Source organism: Carassius carassius, chromosome 4 (assembly GCF_963082965.1).
Source record: "Carassius carassius chromosome 4, fCarCar2.1, whole genome shotgun sequence".
Classification (NCBI taxonomy): domain Eukaryota; kingdom Metazoa; phylum Chordata; class Actinopteri; order Cypriniformes; family Cyprinidae; genus Carassius; species Carassius carassius.
The window spans coordinates 16897239-16918957 of NC_081758.1; the positions used below are offsets into that span (position 1 = coordinate 16897239).

The following is a 21719-nucleotide window of genomic DNA, read 5'->3' on the forward strand; positions in this document are numbered from 1 at the left end:
TTCTCGTCTTCCTCTTCTCTCTTTCATTTTCATTCTCTTTCACTCTCTCCTATTTATTTACTTTATAAAAAGTGAAATATTTGCGCAATTATTAATTTGTCATTTTGAAAATGTTGTGTTCTTTTACTCACCTAATGTTGTTTCTGATCCTTGTCATTTTATTTTATGGAACACAAAATTTGATTTTTCCAAAAAAATATTCGGGCTACTCCTGGTGATGGGTACCTGGTGAAGATAACAAGAAAAATAAAACACATCATAACAGCATCATAAAATAGCACTGAACAAGTTATTTCTACCTAGTTTAACTTAAAAAAATATATTAAAAATTGCTAAATAAAACAACAAACATAATAAAAATAAATGCAAAGCACCATAGCTATCATCATAAAATAGCACTGAGCGAGTTATTTCTACTAGGTTTACCTTAATAATAATATGTGACTTAATCGAGTCAGGTTAATTCAGTCATATTAAATAAGTGAACTGTCTCTTTAATAACAAATGTTTGAGATACTACAAACCTTCTCTCGCTGAGATATATAAAATGTTTGATTTTTTAATTTTTATTTCAGTTTTAGTCATTTAAAAACTTATTTCAGTTAGTTGCCAAGGAAAACATATTGTTATTATTTTTTATTTATTTTTATTTAGTTTTGATATGTTATTTAAATTTAGCTTTATGTTAAGTTTATATCTGAACTTACTAACTCCAGTATCCAATAACAGATTTGTACAAGTATGAGTCACGAGACAGTAATGGATCACACTTTTTCACACACTATTACTTGCTGGCTGTTGACTGACCCAATATGTCCAATATGTTTCTGTTTTCTTGCTGTAAGCCTTCTCTCTCTGAGCTGTATTCACCCAAGATCTGATGATGTTTAAACATTATTAATGGAACACCATAGCCCTGAACCAAAAACGTACATGAAATCTCCCTGCTGGATATTCAGAGGGAGGGAAATGCTGCAGTCCTTCTAGTCCCATCTATATTGAGAACTGTGACCATTGCTCCTTTTTTAGCACAGATACCGCATATCCACCCTGAAATAGTTCATCCGTTTTAACACATAAACATGATATCCTTATTTCTGTCTTTATGTACACCTTTAAAAAATCAAGACTTAAAAATCACAAGCATAAACAGCTTTTTATATGCATCAGGCTTTACTTAGCTAGCTTGACCATCAAGCCTTTCTCGGTCGATTAAGCTTCAGCGGGAAGATCGTGCTGCTTGATCAGCTGGACCACCAAACTAGCACTCACCAGTCACTAAAAATCCACTTAATGTGATGACTAAAACCTGTTTCTCTTCTCAGTTTGCAGAGAAATTTGCAGAGTACAAGGAAGCAGCCAGGATGGCCAAGGAGAAGTCTCTAGAAAAGATGGAGCTGGCAAGTTCGCCCTCTCAGGTATGTCCCGTAATATCTGGAGGGTGGTCCTGTTGCATATTGTGTTTCCATGGAATGAAGTTCGCTTGAATAATCTCTTATTCAAAACCATCGTTCGAAAACTCTCAAAACTGTCATTCAAGGAGAGAATATACAGTAATTATAAAAACCCTAATCCGTAATTGTTTTTTGCAATCAGTATATTTTCCATTTATGATTCATTCTAATCAGCAGAGTCTAACCAGTATAACACAATGATGTCCGTAAAGACTGTTCACAACATTTCAGGCTCCAAGGGATATCCCTCGTCTCTGCGAAAAATGTAGTTTTCCTAAACCCCGCCGTTGTAATTAGCATCTTAACGGTTATATGTGTAAAAGAAGATTATGTATTGAATATGTAAAAGGGTGTAACAATTAACCCACCGGTTTGTTGGGTTTCACAGGAATCGCCTGCCGACATTCATTCCCCTCTGACTCCACCCGTGACTGCGGACCTCTGCCGAATCAACGGCACTGGTGATGACGTCACTCTGTCTGACGTGTCACCGAATTCTGTGCTCCAATCAGATCTTTCCCCAACCACACCGACCCTTGCACACAGGTAACTGGGGCTTAATGTAAAATCTTTTCAGAATTATGATACAACATGATTTTTAGTTCAATTTGATACAATTATTTTTTTCATTTCTGCTTAAAACATTTGAGTTTTGTAGCTGATGTTAGAGATATCGACTCGAGGTATGGGTTGACATCAGTCTATATTTGATATTTACCTCTGCTACACACCCTCAGGCCATCCAAAGTGTAGATGAGTTTGTTTCTTCATAAAATTTGGTTAAATTTAGCATTACATTACTTCTCTGCAGTGATCCTAAATTCACTTGTAGCGTTTTAAATAATTGGTTTTAGATTTTAGTGTTTGATTTTAGAAAAAAGATTTGAATTTTAATATAGGGTGTTTTTGTTAATATCAATGCATCCCTAGTCTACTGAACATTTTACTTCAAATTTTAAGTAAAAGTGGTGTCACAACAGTCACAAGTTCATTGCGCTTTTTTCGACCACTTTTAAATGATTTACAGTATGAGCATTCAAACACTTGTCCACGAGTATGTACTCAGCAGCTTTTTCAACATTTAGAGTCCCAAGTCTCTAGATGCTTGAAATTAGTTGAGCGATCTTGTGCTGCAGGTTCAAAAATAGCATCCCACCATTTCTTACATAATCTCAGGTTAATGTTTCACTCTTACCTGCCACTTGAAAAATACTAACTGATCATTGGATGCAAATGCACAGTGAACCAAACCGCATTCAATCACCCACACCGTAGTCCTCTTCCAGACAGCTATATCTTGTGAATTTTTTTTTGTCATGCTTTTTAGAAGCATGCATCTATAACTATATATTTTTTTCACTGTAATATGTCCAGATAAGTCATAATTATATAATACAGTGGCATGTTTTCAACCCAGAGCAAATGTGACTTCTGAAGATGGAGGCGGCATCGTCTGTTTGGCTTTGCAAAATGAGTCAGAAATCCCACTGTTAAGTCAACACAACCTTTTTGTTAACAATGTGACCTTAAACAGGATTGTGTCTCGTCCACGTGAATTCATATTTTTGTGAACAAATTCATATGGCCTTTTTTTGTCTTTTTTTTTTTTCAGGCACGTACTAAACACTTGCCAAGTGTGCTCCTACTGATAGCAGCATTTCACAGCTGTTTGACATGACTGCAATGTTTTCACTGAATACAGTCTTATGCAACAATGACTGTAGACAAACAAAATCTAAAAATCTGTTATTATTTTTAGATGGATGTGTGTACTTATGTCAGCAGAACTCTTGTGATGTTGTGTTTTGAATTCCTTTGTAGAGAAATTGTTTTCTGATCTTTCCTGCAACTGTTTTTTGAGGAGAATCTTTCCATCCTTTGTGACATTGTTTTATGGTCTTTTTTGTATCAAGTTGTGTTTGTAAACCTGAGAAAACATTTAATACATTAAATGCCATTCCACTTCAATTTCTCAGTTTGCTGAAGTTTTCCAACTTGTATTTTTTTTAACAATGAATTTGCTGTAAAACTGGTTGACGTTTGTTAGTGATCTTGGTGAAGCAAATTGTCCTTTCAGTTTTGCTAAGACTGATTCATACCACTGTGATATTATATTAAAATAAGCAATTAGTTCATCAGTGAGAGTGAGTTTGAGGTAAATAATATTCCCTCAAATATGACCTGACTTCAAAAATACTGTTTCTGTGGCTTGATGAATATGTAAATGTACAACCCGAATTCCGGAAAAGTTGGGACGTTTTTTAAATTTGAATAAAATGAAAACTAAAAGACTTTCAAATCACATGAGCCAATATTTTATTCACAATAGAACATAGATAACATAGCAAATGTTTAAACTGAGAAAGTTTACAATTTTATGCACAAAATGAGCTCATTTCAATTTTGATTTCTGCTACAGGTCTCAAAATAGTTGGGACGGGGCATGTTTACCATGGTGTAGCATCTCCTTTTCTTTTCAAAACAGTTTGAAGACGTCTGGGCATTGAGGCTATGAGTTGCTGGAGTTTTGCTGTTGGAATTTGGTCCCATTCTTGCCTTATATAGATTTCCAGCTGCTGAAGAGTTCGTGGTCTTCTTTGACGTATTTTTCGTTTAATGATGCGCCAAATGTTCTCTATAGGTGAAAGATCTGGACTGCAGGCAGGCCAGGTTAGCACCCGGACTCTTCTACGACGAAGCCATGCTGTTGTTATAGCTGCAGTATGTGGTTTTGCATTGTCCTGCTGAAATAAACAAGGCCTTCCCTGAAATAGACGTTGTTTGGAGGGAAGCATATGTTGCTTTAAAACCTTTATATACCTTTCAGCATTCACAGAGCCTTCCAAAACATGCAAGCTGCCCATACCGTATGCACTTATGCACCCCCATACCATTAGAGATGCTGGCTTTTGAACTGAACGCTGATAACATGCTGGAAGGTCTCCCTCATCTTTAGCCCGGAGGACACGGCGTCCGTGATTTCCAACAAGAATGTCAAATTTGGACTCGTCTGACCATAAAACACTATTCCACTTTGAAATAGTCCATTTTAAATGAGCCTTGGCCCACAGGACACGACGGCGCTTCTGGACCATGTTCACATATGGCTTCCTTTTTGCATGATAGAGCTTTAGTTGGCATCTGCTGATGGCACGGCGGATTGTGTTTACCGACAGTGGTTTCTGAAAGTATTCCTGGGCCCATTTAGTAATGTCATTGACACAATCATGCCGATGAGTGATGCAGTGTCATCTGAGAGCCCGAAGACCACGGGCATCCAATAAAGGTCTCCGGCCTTGTCCCTTACGCACAGAGATTTCTCCAGTTTCTCTGAATCTTTTGATGATGTTATGCACTGTAGATGATGAGATTTGCAAAGCCTTTGCAATTTGACGTTGAGGAACATTGTTTTTAAAGTTTTCCACAATTTTTTTACGCAGTCTTTCACAGATTGGAGAGCCTCTGCCCATCTTTACTTCTGAGAGACTCTGCTTCTCTAAGACAAAGCTTTTATAGCTAATCATGTTACAGACCTGATATCAATTAACTTAATTAATCACTAGATGTTCTCCCAGCTGAATCTTTTCAAAACTGCTTGCTTTTTTAGCCATTCGTTGCCCCCGTGCCAACTTTTTTGAGACCTGTAGCAGGCATTAAATTTTAAATGAGCTAATTAAGTGGATAAAAGTGTAAAATTTCTCAGTTTAAACATTTGCTACGTTATCTATGTTCTATTGTGAATAAAATATTGGCTCATGTGATTTGAAATTCCTTTAGTTTTCATTTTATTACAATTTAAAAACCGTCCCAACTTTTCCGGAATTTGGGTTGTATATATGGGTCATAGATTAGCCAGTAGAGTATATCTGTTATGCTCTGGCTTTTATTACATGGTGAGTGATTAGAAGGCATTTCTTCAAACAGTAATTCTCTCACCCATAGTCTTGTGCAGTACATTAAAGTGAGTGTTTGAGGGGCTGGTTGGGCAGTTTCCACAGTGTAGTGAATCACATTTACAGTGAGGCTTAATACGAGACGTACACCAAAATGTGTGGCACGCCAATCAATAGTCTTAAAACTTCATTAAGGACTGCTCTTTATGTGGCGTATGGAAAACAGTCCATTTTATTGGTGATCTAAAATGTATACATTTAACAGAGAGGCACTGTCAGTCCTTTGAAATGATATGCATGTTGATAACTGGGCTGCTGGAGCTCTGAATAGAGGACCGATCAGATGGAGATTGTTTATTGATTCACATTCAGCAGCCTTGAAGGACAGTTTTGTAGTGCTGACAGCCATATGCTTCTCTGCACCTGCTTGTATACAATGGCCCTTGAAAATAATGTCACTTGGATTGATATTTCATATCATTTTATATATAAAATGAGAGGCTTGAAAGACTTTAATTCAAATTATAATAATTTATTACATGAAAACAATGTATTCATCATAAACGTAAACAATTTAAGACATATAATAATATAACAGGCATGGATAACAGTCCTTAAATTAGAGTTTTTAAATACATGGTGATTATGGTTGTTGACTAAACTATTAATTATATAGTATAAATCCATAAGATCACACTCAATCAATTATTATGTTTTTTGAAATTTCCCCGAAGACAAGTGTCTTCTTATTTTTTTTTTCTTAAAAACTGCTAAATCTAGAAGTCTATATTTAATTCTTGATTAAAAAATAAAGCGTGAACAAACATTTAAACAGGCTATAATATACAACATTCATTGACTTACCAGGCTGAATTCCCTGTTTCTCTTAGCTTGAAGCTGAAAGACTTCACTCTCATCTTCTCTCCTCTCTTTCTCCTGCAGACCAACATTTCTTCTCCTTGTGTGCGGCGCTTTATAGCCATGTGTGTCTCCAGCCTGTTGTGTCACAGCTTCAGTAGGAGTCGGAGCATGTGGGTTGAGGTGTTGTCTGTCAGAGCGGGGTCTGGGGAGGAGGCAATCACGTCCTCCGCAGCAGAGGTGCTAGCACTGGGGGAGATGAAAGGGAATTGGCATCGCTCCACAGTGTAGGCGACAGTGCTGAGGACTCTGTGTTGGTTTTCCATACACGTGTCTTGAGCATTGGTTGCGTGGTAAAGCTGCGGTGGAGTGTGTGGCGGGAGGCTGAGGAGTGGGATGTGTGATAAGATGATAGGAGGATGACAGCGGATGGGATTCCTCATAGTGTTTTGGAGACTGATTATGTGTTCGCTGGCCCTGTGACAGCATCACTGTTTCAGCATTTGATTTTTTTTTTTTTTTTGTCAGTGCATGAGGATCGGAACACGTTGTAAATTTATGCTTGATTTTGTTTGTCACTACACGAAGAACACAGATGGGCTGATGAGAGATGATCATTGCATAACGAAAGAATTAGCTTCTTTCTTTGACACTTTCTGTCTCTTTATAATCATCAGGTGACGTTCTGCTTCGATCTATTTCAGCTTGTCACATTCCATCAGTCTTTTTAGTGTAATATCTATGCAAATGACATTGCACTTGGATCACAGAGTTTGCAATAATCCTTGGTAATTGCTCTTGAACTGCGTCCAAGTCTTGGTAAAATATAGAAAGGTCAAATTAAAAAACTCTCGTACCCGAATCCAGCTTTATTTACAGTCATGGTTAAACTGCCATCCACTTCAACACACAGTCCTCATTATGGTCTACAGTTTTAATCTGGGGTTCGAGGACCATTTGGGTTGATGTTTTAATATACTGTTCAAACATTTGGAATTGATGAGATTTTTAAATGTATGAAAGAAGTCTCTCGTGCTAACCAAGGCCACACTTATTTGATCAAAAATGATGGCAAAGCTGATCTTTCAGCATCATTACTCCAGTCTTCAGTGTGACACGATCCTTCAGAAATCACTCTAATAGTCTGATTTGTTGCTCAAGAAAAAAATTCTTATTTTTTAATGTTTAAATTTTTTTTTGTTTCTTTTGAAAAGAAAGTTCAAAAGAACTGTTTTGTAACATAAATGCCTTAACTCACTTTCGAATAATTTAATGCAATAATAGCAATCAATAAAAAAAATAAAAAATCTTATTGATCCTAAAATGTTGAATGCTAGTATTAGATATTAAAGGGTTACTCCACCCCAAAATGAAAATATTGTCATTAATCACTTTACCCCCAAGTCGTTTCAAACTTGTAAAAGCTTTGTTCGTCTTCTGAACACAATTTAAGATATTTTGGATGAAAACCGGGAAGCTTGTAACTGTCCCATAGACTGCCAAGTAACATACATCGTCAAGGTCCAGAATAGTATGAAAAGCATTCTCAGAATAGTGCTTCTCCCATCATTGGTTCAACTGAAATGTTATGAAGCGACGAAAATACTTTTTTGTATACAAAGATAACAAAAATAACACCTTTATTCAACAATTTGTCTCCTCTGTGTCTCTCCACATCACCATAGTGCCATTTTGGAGTACATCCGCTGAATGCAGGCAGCTTAAGCTCTTCTGTGTCAGCCGCACAAGGATAAGTTTTCTACATATTTATGCTTTGATATGAATGAAAACAGCGCATCTATGCAGCGCAGCTGACACAGAAGAGCACATGCTTCTTGAGTCCAGTGGATTTTGTGTTAAAATGGCCCTACTGTGATGCAGAGAGACACAGAAGAGACAAATTGTTGAATAAAGTCATTATTTTTGTTTTCTTCGCATACAAAACATATTCTCGTCGCTTCATAATGTTACGGTTGAACCACTGATAGCAGATGGATTATTCTAAAAATGTCTTTCACACTTTTCTGGACCTTGGCAGTGCAGTTTACTTGGCAGTCTTTGGTACAGTCACAAGCCTCCCGGTTTTCACCCAAAATATCTTAAATTGTGTTCCGAAGACGAACAAAGCTTTTACGGGTTTGGAACGACATGGGGGTAAAGTAATTAATGATAAAATTTTCATTTTGGGGTGGAGTATCCCTTTAAGATATATGAAATTACTGTTTAATTCTGCTCTTTAAAAACTGGTCAGATATAATCAAATGAAACAGTTATTTTATTCTGTTGAAAGCCCTAGTTTGTTTTAATCTTATATTAGACTATAACTCAACTTAATACAATATTTTAATAATTTGTGTTGACTTCAGTACTGTGACAATATAAAAGCCAACTGTTCAGTTTTAGAAAACGTGATATTTTGACAAAACCAAACCTCTCCAATCCGGCTTTGTTGGTACCATGATGCTGATCATCAACTGTCTTTGTCAACTCAGGCTTTGATCCTGAGATTGTGGAGCGCGTGCACATGAATGTGTGACATCACTGGCGAACAGCCAATCACGAGCCTTGCAACACAAAGCAAGTTTGATTTACTTCACGCGAGAGACCCAGCGAGATTCAAAACTTAAGGTTAAAGGTTTTGCTAAAGGTTAAGAGTTGAAGAATATAACAAATTGTATGAAAAATGAAGGAGGACAAATAAAATAAATTATCTTGCTCTTTCAGTGCAGTGACAAGTGAAACTTAAGTTAGTTTATACATTTGAAAATATATAGTGATAGAGACTCAAACATGTAAGGTCAGATTTTTTATTTTTTAAATAGTGCAATACTACAGATTATTTATATTAATGCAGATGTATACATTAATATTTAATTTAAATAAACGATTTATAACAACTGTTAAACTAAAATTGCTTGTGTGTAATAGATAAATAATACTAATAATATGAATCATAATAATTATATAAATCATAAAATGACTCAGTAATCATTAATGCCAGAGTTCTTTTTTTTAACATTAGTGACCTTTAATTTGGAGCAAGATAAACTGAGGGAATGACTTTGTGTGAGATGTGTCACTTCTCTCATTGGTCCACCATCAGTTTGAAATCTCTAACCCAGAACATAACCTGCCCTGGTGCAAGTTAGCCTTGGAGTGTAAGTTACTATGGCAATGAATGATGCTAAAAGCCAAGCCACTTACATGGTACCTAAAACCCAGGATTGGTGCAAACTAACCTGAAACTTACCTGGCCAGCCAGCTAAACCAGATTCATGGTACAGGCCGCTGGTCTTTTGATTGTATCCCAAGTCTCAGGACATTAACAATCAAGGATATAAATCATTCAAGTTTGTTTTTAATGTTTTGTTGTTGTTCTACAGCCCGGCAACCAACAAACACTGGGAAGCAGAGCTCGCAGCACTAAAGAGCAACAATGCCAAGCTCACAGCTGCTCTGCTGGAGTCCACAGCCAACGTCAAACAATGGAAACAGCAGCTAGCAGCTTATCAGGAGGAGGCTGAAAGGCTACACAATCGGGTGAGGGTTGACTTTTGCCATTTGTAACTCCATTTCATGAACATACTAACTGTTGGTAAATTCCTTAATGGGTTTATGACAAGGTTGATGGAGTGTTCACACTGACAGTGTATTTCCATTGGTCATTACTGTTGCCGCTCATTTACATAAAGTTCACAAAAACAAGGCTGAACTTTTTTCCATAGTTTCACCAACTGTCATAGAAAAAAAACACTTCTCACTCTCAACGTTAAAGTTTCTTCCCTGTCTGCAGGTTTCAGAATTAGAAAGCCAGAGTAGTCAAACCAATGTGATCAAATCACAGAAAACGGAGCTGAACCAAACAATAGAGGAGCTCGAGTGCACATTAAAGGCTAAAGAAGAGGTACCTATTGTTATTATATATGGTCGTAATATAATTTATTCGTTCATTCTAAGTTTCTTTCTTTTCATCTTTCCTGTGTGTTCTTCATAGGAAATGGTGCGTTTGAGAGAAGAAGTAGAAAATGCAAAGCAGCTTCAAACTCAGAAAGATGAACTCACCAAAAAGTTAGAGGTATGGACTGTACTAAAAATATACAAATATACAAATATATATATATTTTTTTTTAAATTGAAATAATATTTCACAAAATGAATGCAGCCTTGGTAAGCATAAACGTTTTCAGAGACATGGTGTGTGTTACAGGAGACAGACCTGCGGAATAAGGAGCTTGAGGAACAGTTGGCTGATCTGGAGCAACGTCTGGAGTCCAGTCAAATGGACCAGGAGAGCCTCCGCAAGAACCTCAAAACCCTGCTGGAGATTCTGGATGGAAAGATCTTCGAGCTGACAGAGCTGAGAGACAACCTAGCTAAGCTCATAGAGGACAGCTAGACTCCTCCAACTCTCGCATCAGAACTTTCCTCTTTTACGAAATACACAGCGTCCGATTCAGGCCGAGAGAGTCTGATGTACTTTCAACTGTAGGACTCTCTTTCACTCACTTACACGGAATGATTAACCTTTGTTTGCACTTGATTTTGTATTTTTGAGGTGGGTTCATTCTTTTCAGTGACACTGCGACCTGCCGAATTTTATTGTCAACTACACACCTGTACTTTTATCGATATTTCCTTGAATTTTCCCCTGAAATAAGCAGCCTGCAAAGAACATGGCTGCATATAGGCTCCTACTTTTTAAAGGTGCTGGTTTCCTGTGCCTGGCTGTTGGCGTTAATGGACGTTTCTTATGCTGCTGAGGACACTACATGAATTACACTGACTGGATCTTCAGTCGTATTTTAAGACTGGATGTTCAGAGCCATATGTTGTAGCCAAATCTTATTGGCTTGCCTCTTCCCCTTCATGGAAACTGCCTCAAAGTTCAATCAGTCTAAGTTTCAGGATACTCAACCACTGACCTAAAAAGCTCTTTTGACATTTAGCAGACTTTGAGATGTAGATGTGGCGTATGCTTTAGGCCTGTAATATACACTGAGCAATATTAGTGTGAGCGTCTGTATGCCAGATTAGTGCAAGCCACCTCAATGCATCCGTCAGGTACTCAAACAGTTGATGAACAGGATCCATTTATGGCCTGTTATAGGTAAACTGGATTTCTCCAATGACCAGTGTAATGCTTTTGGATCGTATTGGCCTTATAATAACCCGTATCTATACATTTTTCAGGATTTTCTTGAAGACGAAGATCTTCCTTTGTTTGTTGACTTACCAAATATAATTATGTACTCGATTCTTTACGATTTTCAATAACAATATTAGTGTAATATTTAAAAAGTCCATCCTGCTGATGGGTATAATGATACATAGATCACTGTCAGTATGATTGTATTTATATGTGGGAAAATTCTGTTTTAAATTTCCCAATGTTAATAAAGACTATTTAAAGATATCTTGGCACATTGTTCTTTAGAAACGGAGAGAGAGAATGACAGCGTGACTCATCGAGGTTTCTGTGAGAGAAAATTTGATTTTCTCCTCTTTGAGCGATTTGCATTAAGACAGGGCTGTTCTTTAAATTCAAAGAGACCAGAACAAAATTTGGGCTCAAACAGTAAGATATGCAGCAGAGTATCCACAGTGGGCCTTCCATTGTCATAGGCCCCATGAGAACATTCCTAGGTTTTTTCTTCTCCAACGCCTGTATAAAGTAACAGAGGAACAGAAGAAAAGGAGAGGAAGAAAAAAAAAACTTAATCTAGTAGCTTTCTGCGTTTTTTATATATATATATATATATATATATATCATTTTTAACCAATCACAGAAGAAGCCATTTCATTGCCATTATCTTCTAGACTGTCCACAAAGCGTTCAGCATATCAGTAAGCGGTACAGTTAACAGAGCTGAGTGGTGCAAATACCCTAAACAACCACATTACAAGTGAGTCTTCAGTTGCTTTAGAGACACCTTGTGGTTAGAAGCAGTACTACAACACAATTAATGTCGTTGAGCTGTGTGCTTGTGCTCCAGGGGGCAGTGATGTTCTAATGATAATGGTTAAAGTACTGTGTGCTGTACACTGGAGAAACCAAGGAAGATCACCCTGATTTTGATGCTAGCTGCATTCAGGTGGGTTAGGACCCTGTGGAGTAAGCAAATAATAATGGAAAATGTTATTATCAGAATTAGAGGTGTACATACATATATATATATATATATATATATATATATATATATATATATATATATATATATATATACATACATACACACACACACACACACACACACACACACACACACACACACACACACACTCACCTAAAGGATTATTAGGAACACCATACTAATACTGTGTTTGACCCCCTTTCGCCTCCAGAACTGCCTTAATTCTGTGTGGCATTGATTCAACAAGGTGCTGAAAGCATTCTTTAGAAATGTTGGCCCATATAGATAGGATAGCATCTTGCAGTTGATGGAGATTTGTGGGATGCACATCCAGGGCACGAAGCTCCCGTTCCACCACATCCCAAAGATGCTCTATTGGGTTGAGATCTGGTGACTGTGGGGGCCATTTTAGTACAGTGAACTCATTGTCATGTTCAAGAAACCAATTTGAAATGAGCTTTGTGACATGGTGCATTTTCCTGCTGGAAGTAGCCATCAGAGGATGGGTACATGCATAAAGGGATGGACATGGTCAGAAACAATGCTCAGGTAGGCCGTGGCATTTAAACAATGCCCAATTGGCACTAAGGGGCCTAAAGTGTGCCAAGAAAACATCCCCCACACCATTACACCACCAGCACCAGCCTGCACAGTGGTAACAAGGCATGATGGATCCATGTTCTCATTCTGTTTACGCCAAATTCTGACTCTACCATCTGAATGTCTCAACAGAAATCGAGACTCATCAGACCAGGCTACATATTTCCAGTCTTCAACCGTCCAATTTTTGGTGAGCTCGTGCAAATTGTAGCCTCTTTTTCCTATTTGTAGTGGAGATGAGTGGTACCCGGTGGGGTCTTCTGCTGTTGTAGCCCATCCGCCTCAAGGTTGTGTGTGTTGTGGCTACACAAATGCTTTGCTGCATACCTCGGTTGTAACGAGTGATTATTTCAGTCAAAGTTGCTCTTCTATCAGCTTGAATCAGTCGCCCCATTCTCCTCTGACCTCTAGCATCAACAAGGCATTTTCGCCCACAGGACTGCCGCATACCGGATGTTTTTCCCTTTTCACACCATTCTTTGTAAACCCTAGAAATGGTTGTGGGTGAAAATCCCAGTAATTGAGCAGATTGTGAAATACTCAGACCGGTCCGTCTGGCACCAACCATGCCACGCTCAAAATTGCTTTAAATCACCTATTCGTACATCTTTCCCATTCTGACATTCAGTTTGGAGTTCAGGAGATTATCTTGACCAGGACCACACCCCTTAATGCATTGACGCAACTGCCATGTGATTGGTTGATTAGATAATTGCATTAATGAGAAATTGAACAGGTGTTCTAATAATCCTTTAGGTGAGTGTAAATAACTTTCACATAACATTAACCCTTCATCACAGACCACTCTCATCTGCTTTCTGATTCTAAGGGCTCAACAAGTCAGTTGTTCAAAATTTACATTTTTTTAACATTTCTAGCATATAATATTTATAGCCAAAATTACATTCTTTTGTGTTGGGATTACAATTGATTGATGATTGCACAAAATGAATTTATCTTAAATTCAAACACATTTTTAAATGAACTTAATCAGTGTTTTTAGTTATCTCTTTTTTTACTGAGTAGAGTTCACTATATTCAAGTCTGTGTTTGAGTAAATGGAAAGATCTGTTAATGCTAACTACAATTTTACATATATTTAAGTGGATTGAACACAACAAAATATATAGCAGTTGTGTTGTCTAACCAGCTAACCATGTCTAACCAGCTCAATTTGAGGACACCGATGCGCCCTTTGGCCTGTCCTAGCCTCTGTTTCCTTGAAGATGAAACTGCTTTTAGACATTTTGAGCAATACAATAAAAAAAAGAAAAAAAAAAGGATTTTTTAAAAAAATATATATTATAAGACATTTTATAATTTATTCGGTCAAGCATCTGTAGGATGTACAATTTTTCACCCCCTTTAGTTAATATAAGATGTTTCACTCACTGACAAGTCCATAGGATACAGCATTTCCCAACTTATACACAGGAATTACATCCAAAAATTTGACTGGAAAAGACAGATGTGAATGCAGCAAGGCAGATTAGGTAAGGATGAGACACAGTCAAGGTATTTGTCAGGCATTTGCATGAATATTCGGTCAGGGACTAAGCCTCTCTCTCTCTCTCTCTCTCTCTCTCTCTCTCTCTCTCTCTCTCTCTCTCTCTCTCTCTCTCTCTCTCTCTCTCTCTCTCAAAATATATAGTGAAAGATTAAAGTGACGGTCAGCAAATACTGCACACAATTCAAAGTATAGCAATACACAGTGTAACTGTTAATGCATCAGTTAGATTCGTCTTTGATTTAGAACACTGTATATTTTAAGAACATTATTTTTTACACACAATATTGCATCCCATACTCGACGTCTTCGCACATAGACACAATACAGCCCCCCAGAGTTGACACATAAGTACTACAACACTTCTGTTAATTCATACTTTAACGTCCTTATATGTTTTTTTTTCTGGCCTCAAAATGCTCATATTTAAATTATTGCAATCTTCCTGTAATATGTGTATAATGGCTCATCTGCATCCAGGCCTCAGCTTTGAACCTTCAAGGGCTGATTTGTAGTAACAATAATGCCTTTTTATTTGTGAAGATCACAGTAAAACTGTCCTGGAAGTGTTGTATCATTCCTTCATCATTTATTTTCACTACTTTTCCAGAGTCTTCTATTTATATGGTCCCTTGTGACTTTTCAGTCTTGAAACTGAAATTTCATCATACAAATATGAATTATATTATTACTATTATTATATAAACTATTATTGTTATGTCAGCAAAGACTAACATAAACATAAACCATTTCAATATTTATTGTGTGAAAATTATATAGCTGGGCATAAACCTTTCATCAAAATGAGATATGACGTCTGCACAAAACATACGTAATACGCAACAGCTGTAATTTTATGAAATTGTACAAAAATGTGAAAAGACTAATTATTTGTGTATTTAAAGGGATAGTTCACCTCCAAAAAATGAAAATTCTGTCATTAATTACTCACCTTCATGTCGTTCCAAACTTCTAAGACCTTTGTTCATCTTCAGAAAACATATTAAGATAGTATTGATGAAATTGATGACCCTGCATAGACAGCAAAGGAACTACCGTGTTCAAGGGCCAGAAAGGTAGTAAGGACATTATTAAAATAGTCCATGTGACATCAGTGGTTCAACCGTAATTTTATGAAGCTATGCAGAGAAAACAAAAATAATGACTTTATTCAACAATTTCTTCTCTTCCATATCAGTCTTTGCCACGTGTTCACGTACCACGACACATCCCAGATAGCAAACGACATGTGGCCCAGTTCTGGCCCACATCTCCCATATTCTTCTGGCCCACACACCGCGCGGAATGACGGCGATGACTCAACCTGAGTCTGGCTGACATATGTCAGCCACAACTGAACCAGATCTGGGCCACATCTCAGAAATGGTGTGGGTGACATCTGGGCCAGACTTGGCCCAGTTTTGTCTGACAGAAGTCAGCCACAACTGTACCAGATCCATGCCACATCTCACAAATGGCATGGGCGACACCTGGCCCAGATGTCAACCACGCCATTTCTGAGATGTGGCCCAGATCCGTCCCAGTTGTGGCTGACTTCTGGGTTAGATATGGCCCATATTTACCCTTTCTAGACACAAAAGCATATGTAATTCATCCAGAATAAAGAAAACACTCATGTAGTCTAAACTGCTTTATTAAAATATAAAAATTAGACAAATAAATATACATACATGAATACAACTGCATGTATAGATATAAAACAAATACATTTACATCATTACAAAATAAAAAATACAGATAAATATTTATAAATATAGTTAAATACACATTAACATTACATTTACATTTAGCAGACATTTTTATCCAAAGCAACTTACAAATGGAAGCAATCAAAATCAACAAATGAGCAATGATATACAGGTGCTGGTCATATAATTAGAATATCATCAAAAAGTTGATTTATTTCACTAATTCCATTCAAAAAGTGAAACTTGTATATTATATTTATTCATTACACACAGACTGATATATTTCAAATGTTTATTTCTTTTAATTCTGACGTTTATAACTGACAGCTAAGGAAAATCCCAAATTCAGTATCTCCGAAAATTAGCTAGTTTTAGAGGCCCTTTTTTTTTGCTTTTGTTAATTGTGTATATATATATATAATATATATATAAATAAATACAAAAAGATTAGAGAAGCTATTATTATTTCTTTTTTTTAAGAAAACAAGCAGTTAGTAAATGAAAGACAACATATACACATGACGTATATCACATAACATATTGCGGCTGTGCGATTTGGGGCAAATATCTAATTGTGATTTTTTTGACAGATAGTGCAGTTGCGATTTTGATTTGATTTTGCAAAGTCAAGCTTTAGCTTAATATTGTCAGTAGTGTGCAGCACAGTATGGGTTTCGTTACCCTGCTGAAAAAAACAAAAACAAAAAAAACAATAGAAACCATCACAGAAATTCTTTTCGTTTCCATTAAAACAATTACAAAATTACTTTTTGTAGTGTGTTTAGGGAATTATTCCAATATGAATTACTGTTCTATTTATTCCCATCTGCCAGATTACATCCCACCAATAGAATCCATCAAATACCAGTAGACACCATTATAGTTTACATTAAAGCCAATATAATTCCCATTATAACCCTCAATTCCATTAAATTTTCTAATGTGTTTTAGGACAATTTATTCATTTTTAAGTATTTAGGATTTTAAGAACAAGTGGAAAATGTGCTGAATGTTTCATATTTTCTAAGTGAAATTAGCAATGCAGTTAAACTGAATTTACATTTGTGTTAAAATACAGAGACAAGCGTGAGTTGACACAGGCTGCAGCCGTGCATCAAGCCTTGTCCATATTGCCAGATGCGCTCGTAGAGTCTTGCGGTTTGGAGTATACCGAGTATAAACAAGCATTACGAAACAGGCTTCTGTAAATGGATCCTCTGTGAGACGCGGCAGAGAGGAGTGAGTATGAGAAACATTCAGATACACAGGCTGATTCAGTCTTCTGAATTGGGAGTAGCGAACATGCATTATAAACTTCTTTCAAATTAGAATCTGTTCGGGAGATAAAATGTGCAAGATAACGTATATGTACTAATAAAAACATCAAACAAAAAACATCACACAAAAAAAATGTATCTTTTACTCTCCAGTTCTGAAAGCAGAACTGATAAGGGAGCCCTTGATACTGTGACACAGCTCTTTCAAATTAACATGACCTTTTTTGCAGTGGCGGTAGTTTGTATGTCCATCTATAGTTGCCATCATCTAAGGTTTTTTGAGTACTGGTATCATCTGAAGTCCTCACAAGTCCTGCAAGTCCTGTGCTGTGCAGTTTCTAATAACCCTGGGATGGACATTTGCAGAAACAGGAAGGCAAAGGGAGAAAGATTAGCATAGCTGCTGTTCATATCATTTCAGGCAATGTGCACTTTTTACTATTTCATCAATGGAGTACATTGAGTACTATTTTTAATCTAGTAGGTTTAAACTGAAATAATTTTTCTAGATCCCTTAATAAACATATTATTTGTTGTCTGTTTTTGGGGAACAGTACCAGTCTATAGAATGGACTGCATATGCCAGAGTAACATTTAATACATTTTAATAAAATTTAACTGGGAGGAACATCATAACTGTAATTTACACAACCATTCAAGAGTTTGGGGTCTGTAAGATATTTTATGCCTTTATAAAAAATCTCTTATGCTCACCACGGCTCCATTTATTGAATCAAATTACAGTAAAATAGTAACACTGTGACTATTACAATTCAAAACAACTCTTTTCTATGTGAATATTATGTTAAAATGTCATTTATTCCTTTGATCAAAGCTGAATTTTCCGCATCATTACTCCAGTCTTCAGTGTCACATCTTCAGAAATCATTCTAATATGATGATTTACTGCTCAAGAAACATTTCTGATTATGATCAATGTTAAAATACAGAAGTGCTGAATTTTTTTTTTTGGATTTGTTGTTACATAGACTCCAAACATTTGAATGTTAGTATTACATGCATCAAATTGTTCAAAATTATCTGTTTCAAATAAATGCAGGTCTTTTGAACTTTGTATTCATCTGTGAATCCTGAAAAATAAAATGCATCACGGTTTCCACAAAAAAAATGAAGCAGCACAACTGTTTCAACGCTGATAATAAGTTTCTTGAGCAGCAAATCAGCATTTCTGAGGGATCCATGTGACACTGAAGACTGGAGGAATGATGCTGAAAATACAGCTGCACATCACAGGAATAAATTAGTTTATAATGTATTCACATAGAAAACAGCTATTTTAAATTCTAATAATATTTCACAATATTACTCTTTTTACATATTTTAATCAAATAATTACTACAGAGGTGAGCAGAAGATAATTATTACAAATTGTATCAACTTCAAGCTTTTGAACACTAGTGTACTGTATATTTGAGGTTTGACTTACTGTACTAGTCTTGTGGTAGATAGCATCTTTGAGATGTTGTCTTACAGTAGGTTCACTCCGACTGCAATTTGACACAGAGCCAACAATATTTAGTCTGCAGTTCCAGGTTTATTAGATGGAAACAAGCTAGAGCAGGTGAAATGCAAAAAATAAATAAATAAAATAACAGATTCATTGTGATATATGTTGTAAAAAAAATGCATATTAACGTTAGGTTACGTAACCTTTTCAGCGCTTCCTACATATCTGTCAGCAGCTCCCTTCAGAAATATTGAAATCTTGGACACTGCCTTCTGTTGTAGAAGGATTATTTTGTCAGTCTTAAAATCGCAGAACAGTTTTATGTTTACCATAAAAGATCCAATTTTCGCGCTCCTTGATAACGTGACGTCATCGATTAACAGTAAAGTGTAAATGTTAAGGTTAAATAAATTAAGCAATTTCCAATCATCCATTGAAAGATTACCAACAAAACAGTCAAAAGCTATCATCTACAGATGAAGATTTGATTAAAAGCCCAAACTTTCATAAATAAGAGCACAATAGAGTTATCATAGCTGACGATACGTCGTCTGAAAACGGTAGAAATGCTAACGGACTTTTTCGAAGACATTAATCCATTCCTATAAAGTAAATAAACAACAGAAGCGAGTCAAATACAAGTAAGAGAAGTGTCAACAACAGTTATAAGTAATATTTGTGTGATTTTATGGACTTAACTCACCTGAAAACAGTGAAATCAGCGAGAAACGGTGTGTTTCCTCGTGACATTTGCAGTGTTGCGCTCCGTTTCCATGGCAACTCCATCCGATCCGCGCGCACGCCCATGAAAGCACGTCACGAATTAAAAGTCACACGCTTACGTTACATAAATAAACATATGAATAAACATATGGCCCTTGTTTTTTTTCTGTAAGAGGGGGCGCGGCCATTTGTAAATTTAATGTGTCTGGCTTTCGGTGTCATTCCAGCTATATTAGCTGTACAAACAGCTTGTTTTGCTCTTTACTGTTGCAAACTGCTGTATCTTACCATGTTATTTTTAACGTATTGTCTTAATTATGAACGTAGTGCAAACAGTTTTACCGTTTACTGCACTTTGTTCTTCTTGTTATTTCCCTATAACCATGACCATAAGTCTCCTACATTCACATACAATTGCTTGGTGGATAGAATTAGATCACTACATAATTCAAAATGTCATTCAATTATTATATTGCTAATTTAAAATTCATTTTGTAGTTCTATAGCCCAGTGCAAAAAGCCAGGCCTGCACATAATAGTGGGACAAAGTGGCACTTTTATAGTTTAAGATTTTGTATTGTTGCTTTTACGAACACTCATATATGTATGTGTGTGTGTGTGTGTGTGTGTGTGTGTGTGTGTGTGTGTGTGTGTCTATAAGGTGCATCTTGAAGAAATGTGAATATCATGAAAAAAGTTCATTTTTTGTAACTTTTTTTATTAAAAAGTGAAATTTTCATATATTCTAAAGATTCATAATTTTTTTTGATGATTAGAGCTTAATTTAATGAATGTAATTATTGCATTTAAAAGTATAAAAAAAAGGAGCTAAACAAATATTATTTAATTATTTAAAATGATTTTTAAAGAAACTTTGTCCTTGTCCCTTTTTTTTTATCACACTAAAGGACGTTTCAGCCTTTTCTGTCAATGAATGACCTTGCTATTCCAAGCTAACCTGTCATTAGTGGCAAGCAAGACACATTTGCAAAATTTTCTAGGATTATGTAGCTTAACATGCACTTTTTAATAAAAAAATATATAATGTAGGGGTGTCATATTAATGCACAACAAAGCATAAAACATTTGTAGTGGTTCCGAAAAAGTTCAAAGGACATGGTGTCACACCAGAGGACATGGTACAAAAATGTAAAAAAAAATCGAATAACATTGCAGCTTCATGACAGGTCCGTGTAGGACAAATAAATGTGTGTATGTATTTATATTACGTGTCCTGAAATATTATGGGCGTCCAGTACTCAAAATAGTTTTAGAACCACTGACTGGTAAAGTAAGGTGATCTGCCAGGACGTGTCTTCAGAAAATGGCACATCTGGTCACCTGGTATAGGCCATATCTGGCCCACATACAACAAGCCAGAACTCAACCTAAAACCGGTTTGTCACACATTGGCCGGATCTGGCCCACACGCAACAAGCCAGAACTCAACCTATAACCGGTTTGTCACACATGGACCGGATCTGGCCCACACGCAACAAGCCAGAACTCAACCTAAAACCGGTTTGTCACACATGGGCCGGATCTGGCCCACACACAACAAGCCAGAACTCAACCTATGACCGGTTTGTCACACATGGGCCGGATCTGGCCCACATACAACATGCCGGAACTGACACTAAAACCGGCTTGATGTGTGTGGGCCAAATCTGGCCCAAATGACCTCTGCCACTGCCAGAACTCAGCCATATGTGCCAGATTTGGCCCAGATAAGGCCCGGAAGTGTATGCTATCAGGGATGCGTATGCATTCCTCGGCTTGAAAACAAGCCACAGTGCATCCGGGTCCTACATCAGAACGCCAGCTCCTGCACCAGCAGCACCACACGCATGCGCCGTGATACTCTCATAAACACGTGACAAAGACTGACACGGAAGATACGAAATTGTTGAATAAAGTCATAATTTTAGTTTTCTTTGCGCACAAAAATTATTCTCATAGCTTCAAAAAATTACGGTTAATCACTGATGTCACATGGACTATTTTAACTATGTCCTTACTACCTTTCTGTGCATTGAAAGTGGGCAGGAAGCTCTCAGATTTCATCAAAAATTATTTCATCTTAATTTGTGTTCTGATGA

At 36.6% G+C, this 21719-nt stretch overlaps 1 protein-coding gene across 2 annotated transcripts in view; it reads left to right on the forward strand.

Annotated features, from left to right (window-relative positions):
* The window catches only part of LOC132138424 (homer protein homolog 1-like), a 31039-nt gene extending 19421 nt beyond the window's left edge, over positions 1-11618 (forward strand). For both annotated transcript variants that reach the window (XM_059547674.1, XM_059547673.1), the window contains 6 exons: positions 1326-1418; positions 1843-2000; positions 9589-9745; positions 9999-10109; positions 10200-10280; positions 10413-11618. In XM_059547674.1, the coding sequence (XP_059403657.1) occupies positions 1326-1418; positions 1843-2000; positions 9589-9745; positions 9999-10109; positions 10200-10280; positions 10413-10601 (789 nt within the window). In that variant the 3' untranslated portion in view covers positions 10602-11618. The remainder of the gene's footprint in view (positions 1-1325; positions 1419-1842; positions 2001-9588; positions 9746-9998; positions 10110-10199; positions 10281-10412) is intronic.
* Positions 11619-21719: the final 10101 nt, after the last annotated feature.